The 27,798-nt window shown below is 40.8% G+C and overlaps 1 protein-coding gene across 1 annotated transcript in view; it reads left to right on the top strand.

Moving 5' to 3' along the window:
- The window catches only part of HOMER2 (homer scaffold protein 2), a 315,280-nt gene that overhangs the window by 238,096 nt on the left and 49,386 nt on the right, over positions 1-27,798 (top strand). The window contains exon 7 of the mRNA XM_077472968.1: positions 11,351-11,461. Coding sequence (XP_077329094.1) covers positions 11,351-11,461 — 111 coding nt within the window. The remainder of the gene's footprint in view (positions 1-11,350; positions 11,462-27,798) is intronic.

Genomic DNA, 27,798 nt, shown 5'->3' with positions numbered 1-27,798 from the left:
ACAACACTACGACAAGCCGAAAAATGAAGTTCAATTCTTCAGAGCATGTGTCGAATTGTTTCCGAGCATGCGTAGGAATTTTACGCGTCGGAATTGGTACAGACGATTGGAATTAATGATCGGAACTTTTTTCATCCGAAAAATTGAGAACCTGCTCTCAATCTTTTGCTGGTGGAAATTCGGCCAGCAGAAGTCCGATGGAGCATACACACGGTCACATTTTCTGACTAAAAGCTCTCATCGGTCTTTTGATGGCTGAATTTCCGATCGTGTGTACGGGGCTTTAGGCTCCATGCGTACTGGACTTAAAAAAAAGTATCTTGGCAGTAAAAAACGCTCATATGGAGCATTTTTTGTACAAACTTTAGACGAGTTTAGGAGAGTTTAAAAAAATTTCTGCCAGTAAGCTCCAATCAGAAACACGAACGAGAAGGGGTTTTTTTCCGGCCTCTAAACGTTGAGTTCAAAATATGCCTGTAATCGTTCTAATGTGCATGGACACATAGGATAACATTAAGTTGATTCTTCAGGCACAGCACAAAATTCCTGTAGACGCAATGTTTTTGAAGCCAGTGTGCATGGATCCTGTGAAGGAAGGAGAAGACTCCATCTCCGGGGAAACCCAAGTGAAGTAGCTGATTAGTATACTATTATAGATATTTTTCGTGGGCAATTTGTTGGGGCAATGGCTGGTGTCGGTGCTTCAATCATCATACCACCATGGTTTATATGGTGTCAGGATGATTGACGCATATTATTTATATTACGTTGTAATATAAAGTAAAATGGTTTGACTCGCCATAATACAGAGTCGTGTCCCCTGAGCGTGTCACTTGCCACCGTCGCCTGTCACCAGATGCAGCTTGTTACTTGCCACGTCACCTGCCACCAGATGCAGCTTGTCACTTGCCACGTCGCTTGCCATCAAATATGGATTGTCATTATCCTGCCACCAACTGAAGCTTCCCACTGTTGCCTGCCATCAAAAAATTCCAGATGCAGCTTGTCACTTTTTAAATGTAAAGGTAATTTGCAAGATTTTTTTTTAACCGTGAAAGACTTAGTGGCAAGCGACAGTCTCTGGCAGCAGGAAACTGGCACATGTGCATTGGCTGGGTCCCAGAGCGAGGGCAGGTAGTGAGAGATTATGTAATCTCTCTGCTCGCCCTCGGCTGCACATCCAATAGAGCAGCCATCTAACTGAGCGGCTGTGAGGGTGGGTGATGCGGGGGGGGGGGGGGGGTGAGAGATGATGACATCTCTCTGCTTGCTCGCCACACCTGTGACAGAGCAGCCTTTACAACTCGGCTGCAGAGACGCCGCGGCCCGGTGGTTGGGGACTCCTGCCTTATATCATTGGCAGGAATAGTGCCCCACGGGCTGGATAAAAGCAGCAAAGTGCCTCATCTAGCCCTTAGGCCGCAGTTTGTCAACCCCTGCTCTAGATTATCAGCATAAGATATTTCCCAAAAATATGATACATAATTTCCTCTATCTTGCACTGATCTATTTCATCTTACTGTAGCTCCCTACAAAGATCAAGGTGTATTATGACAATGGTTCTCAAATCCTGTCCTCAGGGCCCACTAACAGGATAGGTTTTATGTATTACCTTGGGGAGATGCAGACTAGAATACTACAATCACTGAGCAGCAAATGAGATCACCTGTGATGTATTTCAGTTATATTGCAAACCTAGTTAGTGGGCCCAGAGGACAGGAGATGAGATCCACTGCAGGGGCGGACTGACCACTCGGGCATTGCCCGAGGGCCCTATGATACTAAGGGGCCCCATCAGGGTTGCCAGCCTCAATAAAACCAGGGACAGTATGTAAAAATCTGTGTTTTTTTTTTAAAAAAATCCCAAGATTATAGCTGCCGCGCCTCTCCAGTACCTTTTCTCTGTGTGTGTGTGTGTGTGTGTGTATACTGTGTGGCCCCATAATTTCCTATTGCCCGAGGACCCCATGATCTTCTCCTATTGCCTGGAGCCCCATAATCTCCTATTGCCCGGGGCCCCATGAGTTGTCAGTCCGCCCCTAATCCACTGTATTATGATGACTAAGTTACTACCTCTTCACTACTGACGCCTGACATCCCAGAATTATCCTCATTACTCATCCATCCCACACCTCTCTGATTCACTGCACTGTTTTCATCAACATTACCAAGGGATTCTACATTTACTCAACACCTGAAATGCACACCCCTCCTTTATAGAAGCCTTTAAATGAAATTTATGGTCCTTTTTTGCAGATTGTAAATGTACTTAGTTTCTCTTTATTGTTATTATTTAAACGTTTTAATCATACCTGTACAAGGCAGAGACATATTCATATATTATTCGTGGATGAGGCTACTTCACAATAGCTAATCTATCATCTTTAACAGCCAACCTCTATTATTTGCTGCATATACAAGGTGAAATGATTGGTTGCTATGAACAAGTGCATTACTGTTGCTCCAGCTTTCTTTGGGGTGTATTTATAAAACATTCATAGAGCTATTCATCCTACAAATCTGCATTCACATTTATGTGCAAATGTCAGCAATTTCACATTACTGGGCTAATTTCTCTCTCGGTTGGGTGTCCTTCACTCATCACAATAGAGTAATTCATGAAAATACACTAGTTGCATAGTTGGTAAGGTCGAATAAAGACACCAGTCCATCCATTTCAACGTGTGTGTGTGTTTTAGGTCAATACCATTTCCCATATCTCTGTACATTGTGTTCTCTGAGAAACGCTTCTAGGAGTTTTTTTAATTTATCTACACTCCCCACTGACACCACCAACTGTGGAAGGGAGTTCCACATCTTTAGCGCTCTAACTGTAAAGAACTCCCTATGAAGCTTCCTGTCCAACTTCATTGTGCGGCCGCAAGTCTTCTTTAGAGACCTTACATTAAATTGTTTCCTCCCAATGCTGGAGTCACCATTTATAGATTTGTGTATCGCAAACTAATAAAAAGAAGTTAAAAAGATTTGTGTATTGCTATCATATCCCCTTTTGAGCATCACTTCTGCAGGGGAGAGCACGTTTAACCACTTAAGCCCCGGACCAATTTGCAGCCAAAGGACCAGGCCCCTTTTTGCGATTCGGCACTGCGTCGCTTTAACTGACAATTGCGCGGTCGTGCGACGTGGCTCCCAAACAAAATTGGTGTCCTTTTTTTCCCACAAATAGAGCTTTCTTTTGGTGGTATTTGATCACCTCTGTGGTTTTTATTTTTTGCGCTATAAACAAAAATAGAGCGGCAATTTTGAAAATATGCAATATTTTTTACTTTTTGCTATAATAAATATCCCCAAAAAATATATATAAAAAAATGTTTTTTCCTCAGTTTAGGCCAATACGTATTCTACATATTTTTGGTAAAAAAAAATCGCAATTAGCGATTGGTTTCCACAAAAGTTATAGCGTTTACAAAATAGGGGATAGTTTTATTTATTTATTTATTTTTTTTACTAGTAATGGCGGCGATCAACTTTTTTTTTTTTTTTTTTTATTGTGACTGCGACACTATGGCGGACAAATCGGACATTTTTGACACATTTTTGGGACCATTGTCATTTATACAGAAATCAATGCTATTTTAATGCATTGATTCCTATGTAAATGACGCTGGCAGTGAAGGAGTTAAACACTAGGGGGCAGTGTAGTGTTATGTATGTCGTTATGTGTTTTTTTTTTTTTTGTTTTTTTTTATCGTAGGTGGCGTGGCCTGCCATGCGACATCACTGATCGTCCTTCCCTATAAAAGGGAAGAGACAATTGTGACAGCCACACAGGGATGCACGGGGAGAGGTTTTTTTACACAGACCTCTCCTCGTTCTTCAGCTCTGTGACCCGATTGCAGGACACCAGCGGCGATCGGGTCCGCTGGTGCCACGGTCACGAAGCACAGGACCTGGTCGGGAGTGCACCTCCGGCGGCTCGCTTTCGACCCACAGCTGGGCACTTAAAGAATCACGTACATCTACGTGATTGTGCCCAGCCATGCCATTCTGCCGACGTACATCGGCATGAGACAGTCCTTAAGTGGTTAACCTCCCGTCCACTTATTGGCTTTGTTGCCCTTCTCTGGACTCTCTCCAGTTCAAGCACATCCTTCCTTAGGAATGGTGACCATATCTCAACGACATACTCAAGATGTGGCTGAACTAGAGTTTTGTAAAGCGGTAGCATTTTTGTTTTATTGACTAAATAGCCTTTTTAAAGCATGCTAGTCTTCTAACCTTGCTAGCAGCTTGGCATTGCATGTTATTTAGTCTGTGATCTATTAGAACCCCATAGATGGCACTGATCAGAGTAAGTGAACCTTTATTTTCTATGATCGGCTCCATCTACTGGCCATACTCTGTTCTTTTCCTGATTCATGCTGTTCTTAGGAATGAAGAATATCCAACCTAGAAAGAAAATGAGCTAATAACATTTCATTTTGCTAGCATTTGCACCGAAGAAAAGCTGTGCGTTTGTTACAGGTATTTTATATAGCATCAGTAATTTACGCAGCACTTTACATATTATTCATGCACATCAATCCCTGCCTTCGAGGAGCTTACAATCTAAGGCCTCTATATCACACACATACTTGGGCCAGTTTAGACAGTAGCTACTTAATCTACCAGAATGTCTTTGGCGTGTGGAAGAAAATCTGAGCAGACCCACACAAACACAGGGAGAACATGCAAACTGTTATGCCCCATACACACGGTCGGATATTCCGATGGAAAAAGTCAGATCAGATTATGTTGTCGGAAAATCCGATCGTGTGTGGGCTCTAGCGGACTTTTTCCATCTAAATTTCCGACGGAAAAAGTTTGAGATCTGGGTCTAAAATTGTCCGACAACAAAATCCGATCGGACTTTTTCTGATCGTGTGTAGAGAATTCCAACGCACAAAGTGCCACGCATGCTCAGAAAAAAATTGGAGATGAAAGCTATTGGCTACTGGTCTCTCATCCCAATGTCCCATCGTACATTTTGTACGTCAACTTGTATGCAACACAAGTTTCGGCCAAAATCCGTCAGAAAAAAATCAGAATGTCCGACCGTGTGTACAGGGCATAACACAGTAGCTATTCAGTGGGGTAGGATAATGGACAAGACAGTGTTGTTGGACATCAAGTTGCAATGCCTCTTCCATACATTGACTCTGACATGGCTAAACTTTGCTTTTTTTAATATCTACACGCATTGTTATATACAGTGTCATTGGCTCTTAATCCTCCTCTTCATCTCTCTACACCAGTCGCTTTCATAGGGATCATGGATTGAAAAAAACTTTGGACCTGTTCTGGAGATCCTCGGGGGCTGGTGACATTTCTCGCTTAGAATGTTTTTGGTTCCCAGCCGGGGGTCGCCGCAGCACCTGCTTTACATTTACAGCCACTTTCAGGAACGTGTTCATTTGCAATATTGTGCTTGGGTTAGAATACTGGAACTCATGACTGCATATTCAGCTCTCCTTGCTCCTGGTTATTCCACCACCACACACCAATAAACAATGGCAGAAATAGCTTTTTACTTAACCAAGCCTTGGCTGATTCTCCAGCCATTCAAGTTGCATTGTCCTGCTGGGAGATTTCCTCTTTAAACATGTCTTTTCTGACTGTCCACTTCTCCACACTGGTAAACTTGGGTACCTCTACCAACACTTCCTACACAAATAATCTCGTTTTAGTGGATCAATCCATAGAGGTCAGTTTTCTAGTAACAAAGGTGATTTCAAATACACAATATTACTAGAAGTATTGGGATGCCCGCCTTTACACGCACATGAACTTTAATTGTGCTAGTCCATAGGATTCAATATTGAGTTGGCCCACCCTTTGCAGCTATAACAGCTTCAACTTTTCTGGGAAGGCTGTCCACAATGTTTAGGAGTGTGTCTATGGGAATGTTTGGCCATTCTTCCAGAAGGGCATTTGTGAGGTCAGGCACTGATGTTGGACGAAATGGCCTGGCTCGCAGTCTCCACTCTAATTCACCCCAAAGGTTTTCTATCGGGTTGAGGTCAGGACTCTATGCAGGCCAGTCAAGTTCCTCCACCACCAAACTCGCTCATCCATGTCTCTATGGAGCTTGCTTTTTGCACTGGTCCAAATCATTTTCTGGAAGGGGGGGGGGGGGGGTTGTATGGGATTGTTTTTCAGGGGTTGGAAGGATTGGACCCTTAGTTGAAGTGAAGGGAACTCTTAAGGCATCAGCATACCAAGACATTTTGGACAATTTCATGCTCCTAACTCTGTGGCAAGAGTTTGGAGATGTTCTCTTCTTGTTCCAACATGACTGCACACCAGTGCACAAAGCAAGGTCCATAAAGACAAGGATGAGCGAGTTTGGGGTGGAGGAACTTGACTGGCCTGCACAGAGTGCTAACCTCAACCTGATTAGAACATTTTTGGGAAGAATTAGAGCGGAGACTGTGAGCCAGGCCTCACAAATGCACTTCTGGAAGAATGGTCAAACATTCCCATAGACACACTCCTAAACCTTGTGGACAGCCTTCCCAGAAGACTTGAAGCTTTTATAGCTGCAAAGGGTGGGCCAACTCAGTATTGAACCCTATGGGCTATGCCATTAACGTGTGTGTGTGTGTGTGGCAGGATTTCTACTTTTAGACGGAGTTCACATTAGTGTGAATTGGATGCGGGTTCCTCACATCCAATTTGCAATAGCAGGAGATTGTGGCCGGCTTTCTATGGAGCCAGTTCACTCCTCTCCACAATTTGCACAGGAACGCTGTGTGTCTTTTGATCTGTTTCAGGTCTGAATGAAGCTAAAAATTTGGGGGCTGAAATTGGACCTGAAACTGTGAAGGAGGACGCACCGGACTCCTGCTGTGAGCCTACGCATGTTCATACGTGAACCCAGCCTTAAAAGTTAAAAATGGCTGATGGGTTCACCTTAAACAGGCACTCCTATACCTTCATCTTGTCCTGCTCACCAAAACACAATACTGAGTCCTCCATCCTTTTATTCTAAATAGAGCCGATAGTTCTTATAGACAATTGCTCAATATACAATAAAGTGATAGAAGCTGTAGACCAACACAGATGCATAGCAAAATACTAAAATATTGCTTAATATAAAACCTCAGTCTTTACTAAAAACACATTGAGCAGCAGTTAGCTCTGATGTCAGGTAAGTTGGGCACTTTATTAACACAATAAAACTAGTTGTGTGTGTGACTGGTAACACATTGGAATCTTACATGGGCTGGAAAAAAGATTTTATATCGTAACAATCAGTAAGCCCTTGTACACACGGTCGGACATTCCGACAACCAAATCCGTCAGATTTTGTCCGAAACTGTTGCATACACACAGTCCGACAAAGTTGTCAGAAAATCCGATCGTACTTAACGTGATGACGTTATTTCGTTAGGACGGGACTACGTTCAGGCTAGTAGCCAATAGCTTTGGTCTAGGAATTTGATCTGAGCATGCGTGGCACTTTGTCAGATTGGAATTCTCTACTCATGATCAAAGTCCGATCGGAGCATGTTGTCGGAAAATTTTATAGCCCAGCTGGAAAACTTGGTCCGTCGGATACTCAGCCCGATGGAGCCCACACACTGTCTGATTATCTGACAACACGGTCCGATCGGAAATTGTCCATCGGAATGTGTGTGTACAAGGGCTTAGTCTTTACTGTACTTTTTTTAATTCTGTTACATGGACTGCCTCTATAAGAGTGTGTGGGAGGCACAAGAAAGTTTGGTATTGGTTGCTGAAAAAGTAAAATGGACTGTTGCTACCAAAAACTACTTCTTTTTTTGTTTTGTTTTTTTTGTTCTGACAGTAGTACAACAGGAGCCGTATTTGAAGGGCTCAACAAAAGGAGGGGGAAAAAAGGGGGGGGGGGTGAGAGCAAGAGAAGGAAATTATCACTTCTTTCTAGAAGGAGGATGTAGTGAGAGGACAAAACGTGTGCTAAAAGAGGGTTTTAGGGACCCATTGCCAATGAAGCTCTCCATATAAGGGGTATCTCCGGGGGCGATGCTTTTGTTGAAGAGGTAAAGTTAAAGGAGGAATGTTGGGCACACAGAATACCATACATAAAAAGTACACATGGTCCTCAAGAGATGGATAAATTAATGTGACAAATGTTGAGATTAGGGCTGAAACATCTAATGAATGATCTTCTGTTGCAGCCTTCTATTGTAGCCTTGCCAGTCATTAGAAAATTATTTGATTTAAAAATGGTGCCGCCGAGATACAGAGCGGATGTACTGTGTATCTCGACGGCGCTCGGTAGTTCTTGGCGGCTTTCGGAAACCGGAGAACGGCCGAAAATAGCCGAGGCTTTACAACTACATTCACACTAAAAGTTTACCAGTATTGTGGATTATATCTATGCAAAAAAGTTTCAGCCTTGAGCCCTGGTTCCCACTGACTGCGGGAATGAAACAGCTGAACTCGCACAATTTCATTTCCGCATCTCAGTCCCGACTTTGGGGGGCGATTTCAGAGACATCTGTGCAGATTTCTGCACAGATGTCAATGGAAATCGCACCCCAAAATCACCAAAAGTAGTACAGAAACTACTTTTGGGAATAAGTGTGGCGCCGCAAATGAGGCATCGCGCGATTCAGATGCTGCCGTTGCCGGCAATTGCCACAGATTTAGCATGCGATTTGACATGTCAAATCGCATGCCAAATTGCATCAGTGTGAATCGTGGCTTAATACTACTTCAGTATAAAAGATTTATATCCCCACCCTTCATGTAGTTTTATGTCTGACTCCCATTTAAAATACCCTGTATATTCTACTTCTAGGTTTATTTATTATATTATATATGATATAAGGTGTGTGTATTAAATATATATATATATATATATATATATGTGTGTGTGTGTGTATATATAAAATTATTTTCACCATAAATTAACCCCTTATAGTAGTGATTATCTGCTGTTTTTGTACTATTAAGGCCTAATTTAAAAAATTTTAACCCCATCATGACAGGTGGAAAAAAAAAACCTGCTGCTACAACTTTTTTTTTTTTTGTTTCTTTTCTTCTTTCTTTTTTTTTTTCGTTAGAGAACATTTGTGCAAATACTCTGTAGGCCCCTTTCACACATGCGGATGATATGTCCGTATTTCATCCATCCGTTTGCGGATGAAATACGGACATCCATTCATCCCTATGGGATAGCGGGTGTCTGCGGATGAGCATCCGCAGACACCCGCTATTGTCCGCCTCCGCAAATGTCCGATTCTGCAGACGGAGGAAAATCCTATTTTTCTGTCCGTCTGCAGAGCGGATCGGATGAACACGGACACACGGTCCATGCTCGTCCGATCCCCATAGAGGAGAACGGAGAGCTGACAGGGCGGTCCCCGCACAGTGTGCGGAGACCGCCCTGTCCGCAGCCGGCTCAGCGGGGACAACGGAGCGATCCCCGCTGAGCGAGCGGATCATCACGGGGCGGATCATTACTGATCCGCCCCGTGTGAAAGGGGCCGTAGAAAATTATTTGTATATTCAATAAATGTCGTTCAAAAATTTCACTTGCATTTAACATTCAATTTTAAATTGAATGTGTCTTCTGAACGAAAACCACATACACTGTCTGAAAATTCATTCAATCGATACGTTTTCTATTCTGTTCCTTGTCACTGTGGTCAAAAAACGTATGTTGATTTGGCTCCACTAGCTATTAGAAAACTGAAGGAACATTCTTAAAACATTAATTTTGGAAGGAAAAATTTGTGTATGGCCAGAATAAGTGACAGCAGACGCAGGTAGCTTGTATCAAGCTATTTTTCTAGGACAAGGGAGTCTGTCTTGCACAATAATATATTGCAATGCTGTCTGAAAACCTGCGTTTTTAGTTCTTTTTATTTATTTATTTTTTCTTTAGATAAAAAAATTTGATTATATGTACCAGTTTCAACCTCTAATAGTTGATATACGGTATCTCTTCTGTCTGTTATTCTCAGAGTGGATCAGATATTTTAATCCCCAAAACATATAGCTGGTTATTTATAGCTACCGCTGCATATAGATATTCAAGAATAAATTGTGTTTTTTAAACTTTACATATTAAATAAATTATACACAACACTTTTTTTTTTTTTGGGGGGGGGGGGGGGGGGGGAGGTTATCCAATTAATCAAAACAATAATTGGCCAACTAATTGATTATGAAAATAATCATTATTTTCAGCTCTAGTTGGGATATCCAGAAAAAACTTGGTAAGGGTCCCCAGAACAATGCTTTGTAATGGGTGAATTTAAATAGAACTAAAGCCAAATTGTGGAGATTTCCTTTTACTTCCTGTCCCATAACAGGAAGTGAGTGGAAATCCCTGGTTGTCATCGGAATCACCAGAACTACGGTCTCTATTGGAAGATTTCACCTCCATCCCTGTTGAGATGACAAGTCAAAATTTTGGGATTTTCTTTCGTTTTCACTCTCTGTGATAACTGTCACCAGGACAGGTAGAGAAGGCGAATCTCCAAACCAGAGACACAGACCGCAGTAAAAACCTGCCCGGTTTTCTAATCCCTCTTTACCCTACCAAAACAGGGGAAAAAAGTTTTGCCTTTTTATTATACTTTAATTCACCTGAACTGACTCCTGGGGTTATATTTTTTATTATATTTATACATTAGGTTAAGAACTGTCTTGGGACTTCTGGGGTTCTCATTTTTCACATTTTCAAATGTGGAGAATGGGTATTTTTTTTTTTTTTTTTTTTGCATTTTTCAGTGAAGATAGTTTGTTTATTAAAGTGCATGCTGAGTTTTGCATGTGTTTCCATCCATCTATTTATCAAACTCATTTTTGTCAAAACAGAGTGAAAAATGTTGCTTGCCATATCCTTAAAAAATTTTTTTTTTTTAATTAAAAAAACCCGTAATGATAACAGGAGCACGTTGTCACAAATATCATTCTACTGTCTGTGCGTGGTTGCGTGCGCATGTTTTAGTTTTAGATTGTGCTGGGAAAGGCAGGACCCCCCATCATGTTTTGTTTTTTCTGTGAAGACTTTATCTCACTTCCTGAATCGGCACCAATCAGGAAGTGAGGGGACATTCTTCTTAGACATTTTATTGACAAGAACAAATGTCCCAATTTCCCCCCTTATCATCTTTTCCAGTGATAATCTAAAATCTCTCTGGAGGTGATATTAGTCACTATGACAAAGAAACGGTAAATTTTCCCCCTAGATGGCTCAAACCTTTAAAGAGCTTCTAACCCTTCCATATACGAAACTTAGAAAATCCATTAATTGCATAAAGAGCACAAGTGTGAATGGTTTCTAATTGTGAGCCTTGATTGCATAAGTAACATTGTATCTTATTGTCTCTTACTGTACTTTGTCTTCTAGATTGGAGAGCTTGAAGCTCAGTGTGATGAAATAGACAAGGAACGAGAGAGGAATGAAGAACTAAGCAAAAGATTACAAGAGCTGGAAGCGGAGATTCAGGACAAAGAAGCTGTAAGTTGTACAGTTTAAAAATCGTAAAACAAGTGTGACCAGAATGTTTCCCAATATAGCTTGATGTATTTAATTCTAAAATAGATCCTCCAATACACTACATGGGATATATATATATATATATATATATATATATATATTATATATAGAAACAGCACAAGGCTTTATACTGGCCAACAGTATCTGTAGCCACTTTGGTTCTAGAGAACAGTTCCGGTTGGGACACTTTTTATGACGTCATTCTTGGTAATAACTAGGAAGTGTTATTAAAGCTGAACTAAACCCAACAATTTAACAGTTAAAAAAAAAACGGTTACATTCCGCTACGTGTCGGGATTGCTGTTACATTTCCTTGTGCTCTCAACCAAACTGTCAGATTGCTGGTGCCATAACTGATCAGCACCATGGCAGTTGAAGGTCAAACAGAGGCTAAAGCCAGTATGAGAATATTGGACGAATGATCTTCTGTTTTTTTGAGGGGGGGGGGGGGTTTGCATGTTAGTCTCATATTGATAACCCAAAGGTTACTGAAGTTAGGAAAATCCTCATACAACAAAATACAACTTGAGAAGTGATGTAATGTATTGTAATGTATTCTTTCCTTTGCGAGCATGCATGGTCTTGGTCACACAATATTTTTTTCATACGAATACTATAATAATTACGTGAAAAACATTAACTTTTGTACTTGTTCTTTTGGATATTTTCACATGAACTGTCACGATTGGCTCTCGAAAGCCGTGTACTAACGTATAGATCGCTCTGAATGCGTTTTTTCTTGGTCCTATATTCTCATTGTGTCTATGGGACTTGAGATTGCAGCTTCCTTGGCTGAAAACAACAATAGGGTTTAGTTCTGCTTTAACGGTGCACCTTTCTGTCATAGAGATGCCTGTATGTCCACCAATTACCTAGTCTAAAGTCTAGGTCATCTTGAGCTGTTAATTGATCCATGTGTGATGAGCAGTAAGCTGTTTCCTCAAATGTGAGATGAAAATTGATGATTAAAGTGGTTGTAAAAAAAAGGCATAATGCTGGTATGCATTGCAAACTAATTCATTATGAAATACCCTAGAACAAAGCCTTCCAGCAGCATTTTTCTTTTTCATTCGTCGTCATCTTTATTTTTTGGTGATTTTTAAAAAAAAAAGGAGAAAAAGTTAATCTTGTTGATACAGCATTTGGCATCCAAAACAAAGAGGAACAAAATGACAAAATAGAAGGGGTGGGAACAGACACCCCTGAATATGATAAATAATCCCATATTACAAAGCATGTCAGAAGAAATAAAGCCATAAGCACGATAGTCCAGGGCACTGCAAGAAATCAAACTTCTGTAGAGAAGCTATTACCTTGGGATAACAAAAGAAGTAAGCAAACAAAACCGAGAAGTAGAACAAATCTAACCTATCGGACTGGCAGAGATATAGCAATATCCTATAATTCTGAGTGTAGCAAGTAGAATAAAACTTGGTGGATAACAGCAGTACCCAGTTGAAGACCCTAAGACTTTCTAGGAAAGGCTTTTCCAATAAATAATTTCTCTTTTAAAAAAAGGAAGCGGTATGCCTTTTCCAACTTTGTCAAACAATGCATGTTTGTCACTTAATACTCTTACAGTCTTCTAATTGTTCATAATCCAGGTTCATTTGCGCTTTAATAAAGCCAAGTCAACCACAGGACTTTTCCAAGCTGTGGCAATTGCAATCTTGGCCACCAAAAACATAAAAGAAATCCAAGTTTGCCCACTGGTTCATTTAAGAGTGCAGTCCGAGCATCCTTGGCAGTATAAACTATGGTCACAGAATATATTAAAGAATGGACCTGCATCCAAAACCGTATGACCTTGGGGTAGGTCCACCATATACAGTGTCTTGAAACAGTATTCACACACCTTGACATTTTCCACGTTTTGTGATGTTACAACCAAAAACGTGAATGTATTTTATTGGGATTTTATGTGATAGACCAACAAAAAGTGGCACATAATTGTGAAGTGTAAGAAAAATGATAAATGGTTCTCCACATTTTATAAATAAATATGTGAAAGTGTGGGGTGCATTTGTATTCATCCCCCCTGAGTCAATACTTTGTAGAACCACCTTTCACTGCAATTACAGCTGCAAGTCTTTTTGGGGATGTCTCTACCAGCTTTGCACATCTAGAGAGTGAAATTCTTCTTTGCAACATAGCTCAAGCTCTGTCAGATTGGATGGCGAACGTCTGTGAACAGCAATTTTAAAGTCTTGCCACAGATTCTCAATTGGATTTGGGTCTGGATTTTGGCTGGGCCATTCTTATACATGAATAGGCTTTGATCTAAACCATTCTATTATAGCTCTGGCTGTATGTTTTAGGGTCATTGTCCTGCTGGAAGGTGAACCTCTGTCCCAATCTCAGGTCTTTTGCAGAATCTAACAGGTTTTCTTCTAAGATTGCCATGTATTTGGCTCCATCCATCTTTCCATCAACTCTGCCTAGCTTCTCTGTCCCTGCTGAAGAAAAGCATCCCCACAACATGTTGCTGCCACCACCATGTTTCACGGTGGGGATGGTGTGTTCAGGGTGATGTGCAGTGTTTGTTTTTTGCCACACATAGTGTTTTGCTTTTAGGGCAAAAAGTTACATTTTGGTCTCATCTGACCAGAGCACCTTGTTCCACATGTTTGCTGTGCCCCCCCCCCCCCCCCACATGGCTTCTCGCATACTGCAAACAGGACTTCTTATGGCTTTCTTTCAACAATGTCTTTCTTCTTGCCACTCTTCCATAAAGGTCAGATTTGCGGAGTGTACAACTTCTCACCTGAGCTGTGGATCTCTGCAGCTACTCCAGAGTTAACATGGGCCCTTTGGCTGCTTCTCTGATTAACGCTCTGCTTGCCCGGCCTGTCAGTTTAGGTGGACGGGCATGGTAGGTTTGCAATTGTGCATTTTTCATTTTGGGTATAAATATGCTTTAACTTTGCCCTACCACTTAACCTTACCTTAACAACACTTAAAAAAAATTCGATAGTGCTCCAGAAAACGTGCAAATTGATTGTGTTGTGTTTTTTAAAAACTGCAATCATTTTCGACTTAAAAATTGCATATTTGTTTCCTAAATTGAATCGTGTATGCTCCTCCCCATAAAAATCAGTTTGTGGGCGTAACAGTAGTGGGGCAGTGGCAGGACACAGCTGCCAAAAGCCCTGTTGTGTAGTGAGCGAGCATGTTGAGCCTTGTTCTGACATTGCTGCCTCTCCCTGCTACAAACTGTGCATGTAGGCTTTGAGCTGTACTACAATGTTCCAATGTGAGCGCTCCTAGAAAATATCAACTGACACACCCCCTCGTGCATTCCTTGTGTAACGATTGTCATGGGAAAGCACTTGAAGTGGTACCAGATATCTCATTTTTTTTTTTTTTTTTTTTTTTATATTTTGGGCCAAAGAACAACCCAAAAAAAAAATAATTCTCCTGACGATTGCAGCAATACCACACATGTGTATGTTTGCGCTGTGCGGCGCTCTCCCAGCACAAAGGGAGATACGCATGTATGTGACCCCATGGAAAAAAAGGCTATTCCAGTGAGGTTGCATGTATGTGTGCTGTTGATGGGAAGGTGGTAAGGTCATGCTGCTGGCTCTACCAAGTTGCATGGGACCCATAACCTATACAGGCCATCAGATGGGCGGTCAACAGGTCAAGGAACGCTTAGCAAACGTTCACAGAACCCTAGTTGAGAATGGCTGATCTATACTGTCCTCACAACAAAGAACATGCATTACTGTATTTATTGGCATATAACGCTCACTTTTTCACCGTGTAAATCGGGTGCAAATAGCGTGTGCGTGTTATACGCCAATACAAAAATTTTAGTTTTTTTTCCTGAAACTTCCCTCTTAAAATTAATGTGCGTGTTGTACACCTGTGCGTGTTGTACACCTGTGCGTGTTGTACACCTGTGCGTGTTGTACACCTGTGCGTGTTGTACACCTGTGCGTGTTGTACACCTGTGCGTGTTGTACACCTGTGCGTGTTATACTCCGATAAATACAGTATATAAAATGAACAGTAAACCATATGTAGTGCTTATCCATCAACACATATTTATCAGAAATTAGACTCTTTTTACATACAAATATATTTCTGACGTATGATTACGTTTGACACAACGCCTAGAGGCGATTCAGTTCGCATTGTGCGCTATACAAGTATTTCATTCATTCATTCATTCAATATACAAAGGTTGAAGGCCCAGCAATATTCACTCATTTATTTATTTGTATCTCACCCCTTTCTGTAACCTTAAGTGCCACATTTCATATAAAGTGACCCCCCCAATGTTTGTTTTTATCCCGCTGACACTGTGTTGCACCCTGTATTCTAGAATGTATGAATTATTAATGTCTCCAACTTGCTGGAAATTCCATAAAATGACAATGTCAGTATCTGTGCTTCCAAAAGTCTCTAATGGGAAGAAAAAAAAATGCCTTCAACAGCATGAAAATAATTGTATGTCTGAGAAGTGTGTCATACAGATGATTGACAAGGCGCCATTTCACTGGTATAATTGGCCCGGCGTCCCGAAAAATTTTGTAGTTCTTTAGTTCGCTGCATATTAAGCATTTTTTTTCACATTTGCCTCAGAGGATCTTAAGCTACTATTTTATTCTGATTAACAATGTTAAAAGTTCAGCATATTGTCCTTCAGTTCTGCTAAAACGGAGTCAGACATTTAACCCTTTCTCTGCCAGTGCTTTTGCGTGTTTTTTTTTTTTTTTGCACACGTTTAACCACTTTAATACCAGGCATTTACACCCCCTTCCTGCCCAGGCCAATTTTCAACTTCCAGCGCTGTCACTTTTTAAATGAAAATTGCGTGGTCATGCTACACTGTACCCAAACTACATTTTTATCATTTTGTTCCCACAAAGAGAGGTTTCTTTTGGTGGTATTTGATCACACCTGCGGTTTTTCTTTTTTGCTAAATGAATAAAAAAAAAAAACGAACATTTAAAAAAAAAAAAAAGTTTTTCGTTTGTTTCTGTTATAGATTTTTGTAAATAAGCAAGTTTACTTCTTTACTGATGGGCACTGATAAGCTTCACTGATGGGCACTGATAAGGTGGCACCAATGAGATGGCACTAATGAGGTAGCACTGATGGGCAGCACTAGTGGGTGACACTGATATGCAGCACTGATGGGCACTCATAGGTGGCATTGGAAGGCTGCACTGATGGGTACATTTATTGTGTCATTGATTGTATTTTTTTATATATTACCAATATAGACGAACGATAACGTTATTGTACTGTAAATACCAAGTTCCTATTCACTAGAATGCAAGGACAAGAGCTTTCCTTTATGCACAAAAGCAAATCGACATTGGATGTTACATTTTACTGCTTACCCCTCTGACTTCTACGTCATTAAAATCTGGCATATCTGAACTGGTCTAGTCTAGGATTTTGATAACCACCCTGAAATTCTGACGTTTTTAAAATCCCTTTCTCAAAATCTGACATTCTACTTATTAGAAAATCATTAGAGAAGCTAAGCTTTAGAACTGTTGTCTGCCTGCAGTCAGCCATGTGCTAAAAACATGGAGACTGTTCTTTCTCCACTTTAATCCATCATTCAACTACCGGGCCACAACCTGAAGATGTTAAACTGCAGCCGAGATTTATTGCAATCGCATCACACCGCTCACTCCCACCCAAAACTACACCCCAACATGTTTCACCTACAGACAGAGCTTAAAAAAGTAGTAAGCTCCGCTTTTTATCTTGTACTTACAGATAAGCCTCTAATGAGACTTACCTGAAAGTACAGTGAGTATCTCCTAAACATGTACTGTTTAGGAGATATTTACAATTGTAACAGCCAATGACATCTCCAGTTCATGCGCTCTCAGTGAATGCCATTCTGTCCATTAAGAGAGCTGTGCTGTGGCTCCTGTATGCATGTGCATGAGTGATGTCATTGCTTCTCGGCCATTCAAATGGCTAGAGCCTGCAAACCGGGAAAGAAGATGGGGTAAAGATTCATTCCCTGTTAGCGGTGACGGCACGCCACTGGAGGCATTTGTTTTCATAATGTGCTAGTATGTGGTGCATACTATCACATTGGGACATAGGACATGTGCCTGCATGGGGACCATTTTTTTTTTTGTTTTGTTTTTTAACCACTTGCTTACTGGGCACTTAAACCCCCCTCAGTCCCAGACCAATTTTCAGCTTTCAGCGCTGATGCACTTTGAATTACAATTGCGCGGGCATACAACACTGTACCCAAATTAAAATTTTATCATTTTTTTCCCACAAATAGAGCTTTCTTTTGGTGGTATTTAATTACAGCTGGGAGTTTTATTTTTTGCTAAACAAAAAAAGATGCAAAAAAAAATCATGTTTAATAGTTTGTTATAAAATTTTGCAAACAGGTCATTATTGTCCTTCATTGAAGTGCGCTGATGAGGCGGCACTGATAGGCTGCACTGGTGGGCACTGATAGGCTGCACTGATAGGCATAGTTAAGGCGGCACCGATGGGCACAGATAAGGCGGCACTGATGGGCAAAGATTGGGCACAGATAAGATGGCACGGACGGGTGGCACAGATGGGTGGCACTAAGGGGCACTGATAGGTACCACTGATAGATGGGACTGATGGGCACTGATAGGTGGCTCTGATGGGCGGCACTCATGGGCACTGGTAGATGACACTGATGGGCACAGATATGTGGCACTGGAGTGCACCACCTTTGTTGAGGTAGATTGTGGGCACTGCTGGGTGGCACTGTGGGCACTGCTGGGTGGCACTATGGGCACTGCTGGGTGGCACTGACGGGGGGGGACACATTTTTTATTCACGTGGCACTGGCAGGGGGCAGGTGGGCACTGGCTGGGCTGGCCGTGATCGGGACTCATGTCCCGATCACGGCCGCCGGTGATCGGCTCTTTTTTTTTCTCCTCGCGACGTCAATAGACGTAGTCCCGGCAAAGGAGATCCGCGCTGTAGCCATCATTCGGCTATAGCGCGGGTCTCAAGTGGTTAAACCAAGGTTTACTACCACTAGCCTACTGTAGGTTAAAATATGTTGGGGATGTTATTTGGATGTTGAATGCAAACTCCTATGTTTCCTGTTTCTCCACAAATTACAAATGGGCTATTTTATTTTAAGGTTTTTTTTTTTTTTTTTTTTTTTAAAAGGTTAACATCTGATTTTACTATTTCTATAAATCCTTTTGTTTTACGAACAGACATGGCTCCTCCAACTTGCTGAGAGGTTGCAGTCTAGAGACTTGGGACATCACCATATGTTTTAGAATTGCCCCAAACTTACCCACTTTAGAAAAACAAGTTATATGTAACAAAATGATAACTATTTCCCTTGATGAGAATGCAGCATGCTTCTTTCCAGATCTGATAATATTACCAACTATCCCTCCCAGTTCATTTAAAGGGGTTGTAAAGGTTTGTTTTTTATTTTCTAAATAGGTTCCTTTAAGCTAGTGCATTGTTGGTTCACTTACCTTTTCCTTCGATTTCCCTTCTAAATGTTTTTTTTCTTGGTTTTCTCACTTCCTGTTTCTCCTCAGTAAGCTGTTCTGGCTGACTAAACACCGCTCGGATGATGGCGTGAAGTTTACTGAGGAGAAACAGGAAGTGAGAAATTCAGACAAAGAAAAAAAAACATTTAGAAGGGAAATTGAAGGAAAAGGTAAGTGAACCAACAATGCACTAGCTTAAAGGAACCTATTTAGAAAATAGAAAATGAACCTTTACAACCCCTTAAATTAATGCAGCTAGACCATGTGTACCTGGTATGTGGAAACCGGTATTTTTACCTGACAATTAGCCATTCACTCTCCAAAATTAAATCTATCCTGCAAACCGTAAATCTGACATCTTCCTCTAAAGATACTCAGAAAAACGCCATAGTTTGTTTTTTGGATAACATACTCCTCTTCTATTTTTCAATCTATTTGGAAGTTCAGATGCATACGTGGTTGGAAACATCCCCTGTCCTTCCTCAACCCCCCTCCTTTTGCTTTTAGCTTTTGAGCACACTAGTGGTTGGGGAGACGGTAAAGCCTTGCAGTTGAGCCCCAGCTTTACCTCCCCCTTTAGCTGCAGAGGCAGCAGTCAGTGGTGTACACATGCCACGGTTACAATGCTTTGTTTCACAGCTGATGCAGGAATCGTATCCCTTATTCTCCTCACCAGGCCCTTAACACCCCAGAACTGCATGCAATATAGAGTTGCAGTGCATTAGTGCCAAGTCCAAGGGGCTAAAGCAGGTAGTGAGGAGGCAATACAACGCCTCCTCACTACCTGTCTAATGCTCTCTGAAGAGCGATACACAATCCAGACAGCAATTCTAGTGTGAACAAACCCTTGAGGCTCATTTAGGCTTGCTTTGAAATTTTAGATACCTGGAACATTCATTAACGCACCTATCCTGTTAAGATGTGTTATTGACATGCTTTGCAAAGTGCTTTGTTACCTAGTGCTTTCCAGATACCTCTTCTATGTTGGTTTTCTATAATATGGATTCTTGTTCTGTCATCACAGTTAGAAATGCTTTCTAAATGCATCTCAAATGCAGTGTAAGCACATAGGGGAGTTTGAGGTGTTTGTGGCGCATTTGCGGTGCGTTTTACACTGACATAAATGGAACTGTTTGGGAAGTGGCAAAGCTAGCTGAACATTTACTTGTCAGATGAATTTTGGTGCGTCAATGAGAAGCGAAAAAAATGCGACCATGTGAGAACACTGTCCACTGCAGTGCACATAAGTGGCACAGCATTGACACATGTTCATGAGCTTTCAAAAATGCATCCAACTTTTTTTAATCCAACTTTAAGATGTCTTCTTATGCCCCATACACACTATTAGATTTTCTGCAGATTTACCAAAACCATGTAGTGCAAGATCTATCTGATTGCATACAGATGAAAACTCTTTAAGGTTTGACCTCCTATTGTATGGTTTTGGTAAATCTGAAGAAAATCTAATATTGTGTATGGGGCCTAAGGCTAAGATTTTTTGACTTTTCATTACCAATTACAGTGCCTTGAAAAAGTATTCATACCGCTTGACATTTTCCACATTTTGTCATGTTACAACCAAAAACATGTATTTTATTGGGATTTTATGTGATGGACCAACACAAAGTGGCACATAATTGTGAAGTAGAAGGAAAATGATAAATGTTTTTCAAAAATATTTCCAAATATGTGAAAATTGTGGCGTGCATTTGTATTCAGACCCCCCCCCCCCCCCCCTGGAGTCAATACTTTGTAGAACCACCTTTCACTGTAATTAAAGCTGCAAGTCTTTTTGGGGATGTCTCTACCAGCTTTGCACGTCTAGAGTGAAATTTTTGCCCATTCTTCTTTGCAAAATAGCTCAAGCTTCTGTCAGATTGGATGGAGAGCGTCTCTGAACAACAATTTTCAAGTCTTGCCACAGATTCTCAATTGGATTTAGGTCTGGACTTTGGGCCATTCTGACACATATGAATATACATTAATCTAACCATTCCTTTGTAGTTCTGGCTGTATGTTTAGGGTCATTGTCCTGCTGGAAGGTGAGCCTCTGCCCCAGTCTCAAGTCTTTTGCAGACTCTTAACAGGTTTTCTTCTAAGATTGCCCTGTATTTGGCTCCATCCATCTTCCCACCAACTCTGACCAGCTTACCTGTCCCTGCTGAAGAAAAGCATCCCCACAACATGCTGCCACCACCATGTTTCACGGTGGGGATGGTGTGTTTAGGGTGATGTACAGTGTTAGTTTTCTTAGGATATTTTTTTATAACCAAACTCGGATTTAAACTTCTCCGCAACTTCACCCCTGACCTGTTTGGTGTGTTCCTTGGCCTTCACGATACTCTTTGCTCACTAAGGTTCTCTAACAAACCTCTGAAGGTTTCACAGAGATTAAATTATACACAGGTGGACTAATTAGGTGACTTCAGAAGGCAATTGGTTCCAAGTTAGGGATATCAGAGTAAAGGGGCCTGAATACAAATGCACACCACATTTTTCAGATATGTATTTGTAAAACATTTTAAAAACCATTTATCATTTTACTTCCACTTCACAATTATTTGCCACATTGTGTTGGTCTATCACATAAAATCCCAATAAAATACATTTACGTTTTTTTAGTTGTAACATGACAAAATGTGGGAAATTTCAAGGGGTATGAATACTTTTTCAAGGCACTGTATATATCTACACTGATCTAATAATAATTTTTTAATCATATGTTTGAATTCTTAGTATATTGCATATTTTCCATGTGTCTGAAAACTGGCACAATTTGCATGTATGCATTTAGAATGCTAACAAAATTCTGAAAAGCTGATTATGCCATTCATACTGTTCTTGTGTTGCTGTGAAGGAGCTGTAGAAGTAATCGCCTACAGAAAACATTTTATAGGTACTGTATGTGTATAAGGAGCTAACAAAACAAAAACCTAAGCTGCAAACGTGCTCAAACCCAATCTGCGGCTGTATACTCCGAAGAAGAAATGCAATCTGCATGAATGAAAACAAGGAGGGGGAGAGAGAAAACGCAAGACGCCATGGTGTAGTACCATCAGTGAAAACACATTATTAAAACCAAAATACAAACAACAAATTCCGGAAGCGCTCAAAACTGGCAGTCAAATGATGATGTATTAGAAATAATAAAGCAGACCCCCAATGCAGCGGCCAATCACTGGACAATAAGAAGCGAAATGTAAAACACAAATAATCAGCGCTCTATGGGTGAAAGTCAAATGTATAGGACAAAGCATGTAGGGTTGGATACAAAATGTTTTTATTATACTTCAGCGACTTCCAAGCAAAAGCACTGTGGACACTGATGCAGAGACGCAAGGAAGAAGATAAAAAACATATGGCTGTGAGTACATAAAATAATTTAAAACTGTACCAGCATTGAAGTATCTTGATAAGGAGGGGTTAACTGAACCCGGAAAGTTTAGCCAATGATGGGTAGACCACGATCATCCTGTTGTGTGTGAAGGGCGTGATGGCACTGATCAGAGTGGATAGAGGTGAACCTCTTCCTGCTGACCCACAGACACTGCAGATCTGAAGAGAAGCGGGGGAGTACCCGCTGACCACGGTGATGTGATGGCCTTGGCCTGATGATCCACCTGAACAGCGTCAGGCTCTGAGAAGCGTGGTGTGTCAGTCGCCTCTGGAGATCAAGGTTGGGAATGCCGGATGTTGCAGAGGAGACCAGGCATGTGCGGTGACGTCAGCATGACTCCAGGAGACGGAACCCTGTACACCCTGTTGGACCACAAACTAGGAAGTTGCCATAGCTGACATGTTTTGCGCACCTACGCTTTGTCAAAGCTAGAAGCGGCAACTGGGGAATTTAAAAGGAATTGAATTGATTGGTGGGGGGGGGGGGGGGGTTGGGAAAGACCCACTGAGTGCTGTTGGCCCCTCTTATACATCCACCATTAAAACAAAATATCCTACAGATGCAGGAGCTGCCCAAGATGGAAAAGGGTTGACCACAAAACAGTCCATACACCCTGGCCAGGGACGTGGGTTAGGACAAGAGCGGTCCTTTTGGAGAACACTGTCCCCCACAACCCGGCGCATGTGCATTATCCATTTCACGATGACTCCTCATCAGCACCTGATGAACAGGAAGTTACCTCCAGACACATACTGTGCATGCTGTGGGTGGTGACGCAACACAGGAGGACAGATCTTGGGACATGTATGGCTCCATCGCTTCCTCCCCAATGCCGAGCACAGCCTGTCAGGGAACAGCCTCCGAGATACTGCTCCTCTTGTCTTAACCCATGTCCCTGGTCAAGGTGTGTGGACTGGTTTGTGGTCACCCCTTTTGCATTTTGGGCAGCTCCTACTTGTGTGATACACTCTGTAAGCAGGTGACTTTTGTTTTACTACGTTTTTTTTACTGATCGGTGGTACACCATGGTCTTTTTTGCTGTCTCTTTCCCTCCCCTTGTTTTCAGTTATATAAAAAGCTAACTGCTTCAAGAAACACATAGGAAGAGAAGCAAAAAAATGTATATTAATGAAGGTAAGAAAAAAGGAGCATATGATAAATTTGAGATTTAAAAAAACTTTAAAACTCAACACAAAATGTAGAGAAGAGACCAAGAGGCATACCACAACATGTACAGTACATAGAGGGGCAATAGTGTGCTAGGATTTGAAAAAGAATTAGCCCTTGTATGGTGTTGCAGCATATTTTAAGCCATTTTTAATGAGGTTTTAAATTGTTGCTAAACCCACAACAGTAAAATCAGTGTGTATATGCAGTAAAGCATGACTGTTATACTCATTGTGGAACCTAAGGGTTTAGTCCTGCGCATCATGTAATAAGACTGTTTGATCCTGTCTTCTCTGATCCTCTCCTTCCACTGTCTCCTAATAAGGCAGAGCATTTGGAGTCACATGCACATGCTCAATTTGGTGTGTATTGCTAGAAGTTTTTGTTTCTTGGGAGGGTGCATATGATTGGCACAGGGACCGTTCAGCACTGTCCAGACAAAAGGTCGGGGTCCTGCAGCCTCATAGGACAGTCAGAGTAGAATGAAAACTCCTCCTACAAGCTTTAACCAGACACTGATAGAAGGCACAGGACTGCTATATACTGATGATGAAAAAAAGGTATTTAGCAGCTTATATTTACTAACATAATTGCATTTTCATGTTCTGTGTGCTGTGGGAGACCAGCTATAGTGAGTCCTGAGTTTAGTAACACTATAAAGTGGAGTTCTGATCCCCCCCCCCCTGAAAAAAATTAATATTAGGACATTTTCTTGTCCTGGAATCTAGCGATGTTGGCACCCCAGCCGATGTTTCCATCAGCTCTCGGGTGCTGCCGCCGCCATTTGCACAAAGGGAAACTGGCCTTTTGGCTTCACAGCCAGTTCCCTACCGTGCATGCGTGAAGCACGCTGCACATTCTGAATGACCCGTTGGCGGGGGAAGGAGGAGGGGGGCTCTCGGAAGTGGGGATGGGTACCTGTTACAAAACGCAAAACACAAAAGGTGCCAAATGTGACACTCTAGGGGGGAGGAGGCAGATAAGCGGAGCTTCCACTTTTGGGTGGAACTCCACTTAAGTGTTTTAGCTGGAAAACTTTCTAAATTAGCTTTTTCTCCCCCTTAAAAAAATAAATAAAATAAAAAGTTATTTGCTATTCCAATTTTTTCATGCGTCACTCTGGGTTGATACTACTTGCTTGCAGAGGTGAGGTGCCAAGCTCAGCGTCGTCGGTTTTCAGTTTGTACACTCTGCCGCTGTTGTTTGGGCAAACGTATTGGTTCTAGATCTTTCTTGCAAAGTCTGTGTCATATGTACACCTGTACTTCATGCCTTTTCTCTTTCTGGTTACATCACTTTATTTATTAATGAAGACACCAATAAATGTTCCATGATGTAGGACCCATGTATCTCAATGACACTGGGCCATGGACCACTAATATGCTGCAATTTAAAAATGTGCTGTTTTTAAAATATATCTGTGATTTTGTACAGTTTGCTCTAACATACTGCTCATTATATTTTATTGCAGCAAAAATATATAAAAATCAAGAACTGTTATATAGGCCAGATGTAAATTTATGGACGCAATTTATTGCACTTTGCAGTGGAAAGTATTCCAATGCTTACATGTGTTTGTCATCAACTGTGCTTCGTAGATATTTATTAAGAGGCAATGCTCGCTTTTAGCATTGATTATGTTGACACTTGAAGCTGTGGAGTTTCAATATGCTCCCAACACGTTACAAGGATTTGGCAGTGCTGAATGGAGAAATGTGAAAGACTACAGATTGCTGAAGAATGCTGCTTTCCATCCTCCTGCTGACAGTGTAAATATAGCTTCATATCTTTAAAGGAAAACTATAATCCTATTTGAATGTAATGCTTATTTTAAAAAGTAAGACATTCCATGTGACAGCACAGATTACTTTTTTGTAAATTCAGACCAAGTTATTTTTCTAATGTGTTTAACAAGAAAAATATAATAGGCTTCCTAAGATCAGCTAAATGACTAATGAGAATGGTTTAAATGCTTTTCCAGACCACACAAAGATAAGGAAATATACATAAATAACTAAGCGGAAATGCGGGTAGAATTTCTGGATCAATGACAGCTCAAAATGTCTGGTCCTTTGATATGGATGTTATTTCTCTCCCTATTTTTCCCAGTCCATCATAGGGAAACTGAGCCACCCTTTTAGTTTTTTCTTATGACTTTTTTTTTCTGATCGTGATTAAGACTAATATTAAAGATGAATAGGCATTGCCCTTAAAGTGGTAGAAAAGCCTAAGCTATTCGTTAAAAAAAAAGTTCCCTTCCCCTATCCTTCCCGCATACTCTGTGTAAACAAACATCTGTGTAATTTATTTAAATTTTTTTTAACCTGGTCCGGTCACATGTGTAAGGGACTACTTGACAACAGCTGTGAAATCCGGGAGTCCTGACATCACCCATAGGCTCCCATGGCTCCAGCCGTTTTTGGCATTCCATCCTCTCCCCTGCAGCAGCTGCTCACTGACACAGAGAAGCTGGAGCTGTGGGATCACATGACCATACTGTCAGAAACCATGAAATCAGACCAAGACAGAAGTACAGTTACATCACACTTCTTTAATAATAAAAGTTAAAAGAACAAACGTAGTCAAAACATAGCCAAAGTTCAGTAACCAAAACGGTTAGTCAGCCAAGCAGAAGTCAGGGATCCAAGTAGTGGAACAGCAAGCAGGATCTGGAGCCAGAAGGGATGTCAGCAAAGCCAGCCTTTAAACAGGAACGCAGGAGATAGTTTCTTGTGATGTGACCAAGGTGAAGGCATGGTCCATAAAGACCTGGAGGAGCGAGTTTGGGGTGAAGGAATTTGACTGGCCTGACTTCCACCTGAAAGAACACCTTTGAGATGAATTTAAAGCGGAGACTGCAAGCCAGGCCTTCTCGTCCACATCAGAAAAGTTGAAGCGGTTATAGCTGCAAAGGGTGGACCAACTCTATCAAACCCTATGGATTAAGACTGGGATGCCATTAAAGTTCATGTGTGTAAAGTAGGGCTGCAACTAACAATTATTTTCATAATCGATTAGTTGGCTGATTATTTTTTCGATTAATCGGTTAATAACCTTAAAAAAAAAAAATTGGTGTATAATTTAGTTAATATGTAAAGCTTAAAAAAAAAGGGCAATTTATTCTTATTATATAAGTAGCTCTATGCAGTGGTAAATATAAATAACCAACTATATGGTTGGGAAGCAAAAGCTCTAATCCACTCTGAGAATAACAGAAGAGAAATGCTGTATATACTATTAGAGGAGATATATAATTTATATACTATTAGAGAAGATATATAATTTATATACTATTAGGCCAGATTCACACCTATGCATTTTTAGTGCATTTTTCAGATTTGCACTACAGAACGTGTTCCATAGGAAACCATGGTAAACGGACTGTAGTGCAAACCTGCAGAATGCAAAAAGCACAAAAAAATGCATAGATGTGAATCAGACCTAAGAGGGTGAATCTGGTAAATATCAGAATCGGATACATTTTTTTCATTTAAAAAAAACAATGTCTTCCTTAAAAAAAAAAAAATTTTAAGAACGTTTGTTCGATTTTCTAATCCAGGAAAATTTGGAAATAGAAAGCTTCTTGGTCAAAGGAATTTTCAGACCATGAATGTGGTATTCATTCAGAAATTAGATTCATTTTAAAAACAGAATGTTAACAAGTCAAAATTTCAAACAAAATTCTTTCATTCATCAAATGTACAAAGATTTTTCATCTGAATATTCTCGTCTGAAAAATGATCCGTGAGGCCAGCATAAGGCTCGGTAAACACCTATGCAGTTTGCTTTTGATGTGTTTCTGCAGTGCTTTTTGCTGTGCGTTTTTGATTTTCGCAAAAGTGATTTTGCTGCGATTTTGTGTTTTTCATTTATTTTTTTTGCCCAATTTGTTGTTGGGCATTAAAAAACACAAATTGAACCATTGAAGTATATTGAACCAAAAAAGCACAGTTTTGCTTAAAAAAAAAAAAAGTCTCTGACCCTTTCCAAATACGCAGTGGCTGAAAAAAGCATAGATGTGAACATGTCCCATAGGAAACCATGTAAATGAACTGTAGTGCATTTCTGCAAAAAGCACATAGATGTGAACCAGGTCTAAGATGTTTAGTAACATAATGGGGTTAAAAAAACAAGAAATTAGCCCTTTAGTATTAAAAAAGCAAATAATCACTACTTTAAGGGGTTCATTTTTTTTACTTTATAACTGTGATGCTGAGTACACATGATTGGAATTCTTTTCG

The sequence above is a fragment of the Lithobates pipiens genome, unplaced genomic scaffold, assembly GCF_037356315.1.
Source record: "Lithobates pipiens isolate NorthernLeopardFrog02 unplaced genomic scaffold, aLitPip1_a1.2 Scaffold_8, whole genome shotgun sequence".
Taxonomy (NCBI): Eukaryota; Metazoa; Chordata; class Amphibia; order Anura; family Ranidae; genus Lithobates; species Lithobates pipiens.
The sequence above is the reverse complement of the archived record's forward strand: the minus strand, read 5'-3'. Positions and strand labels throughout refer to the sequence as shown.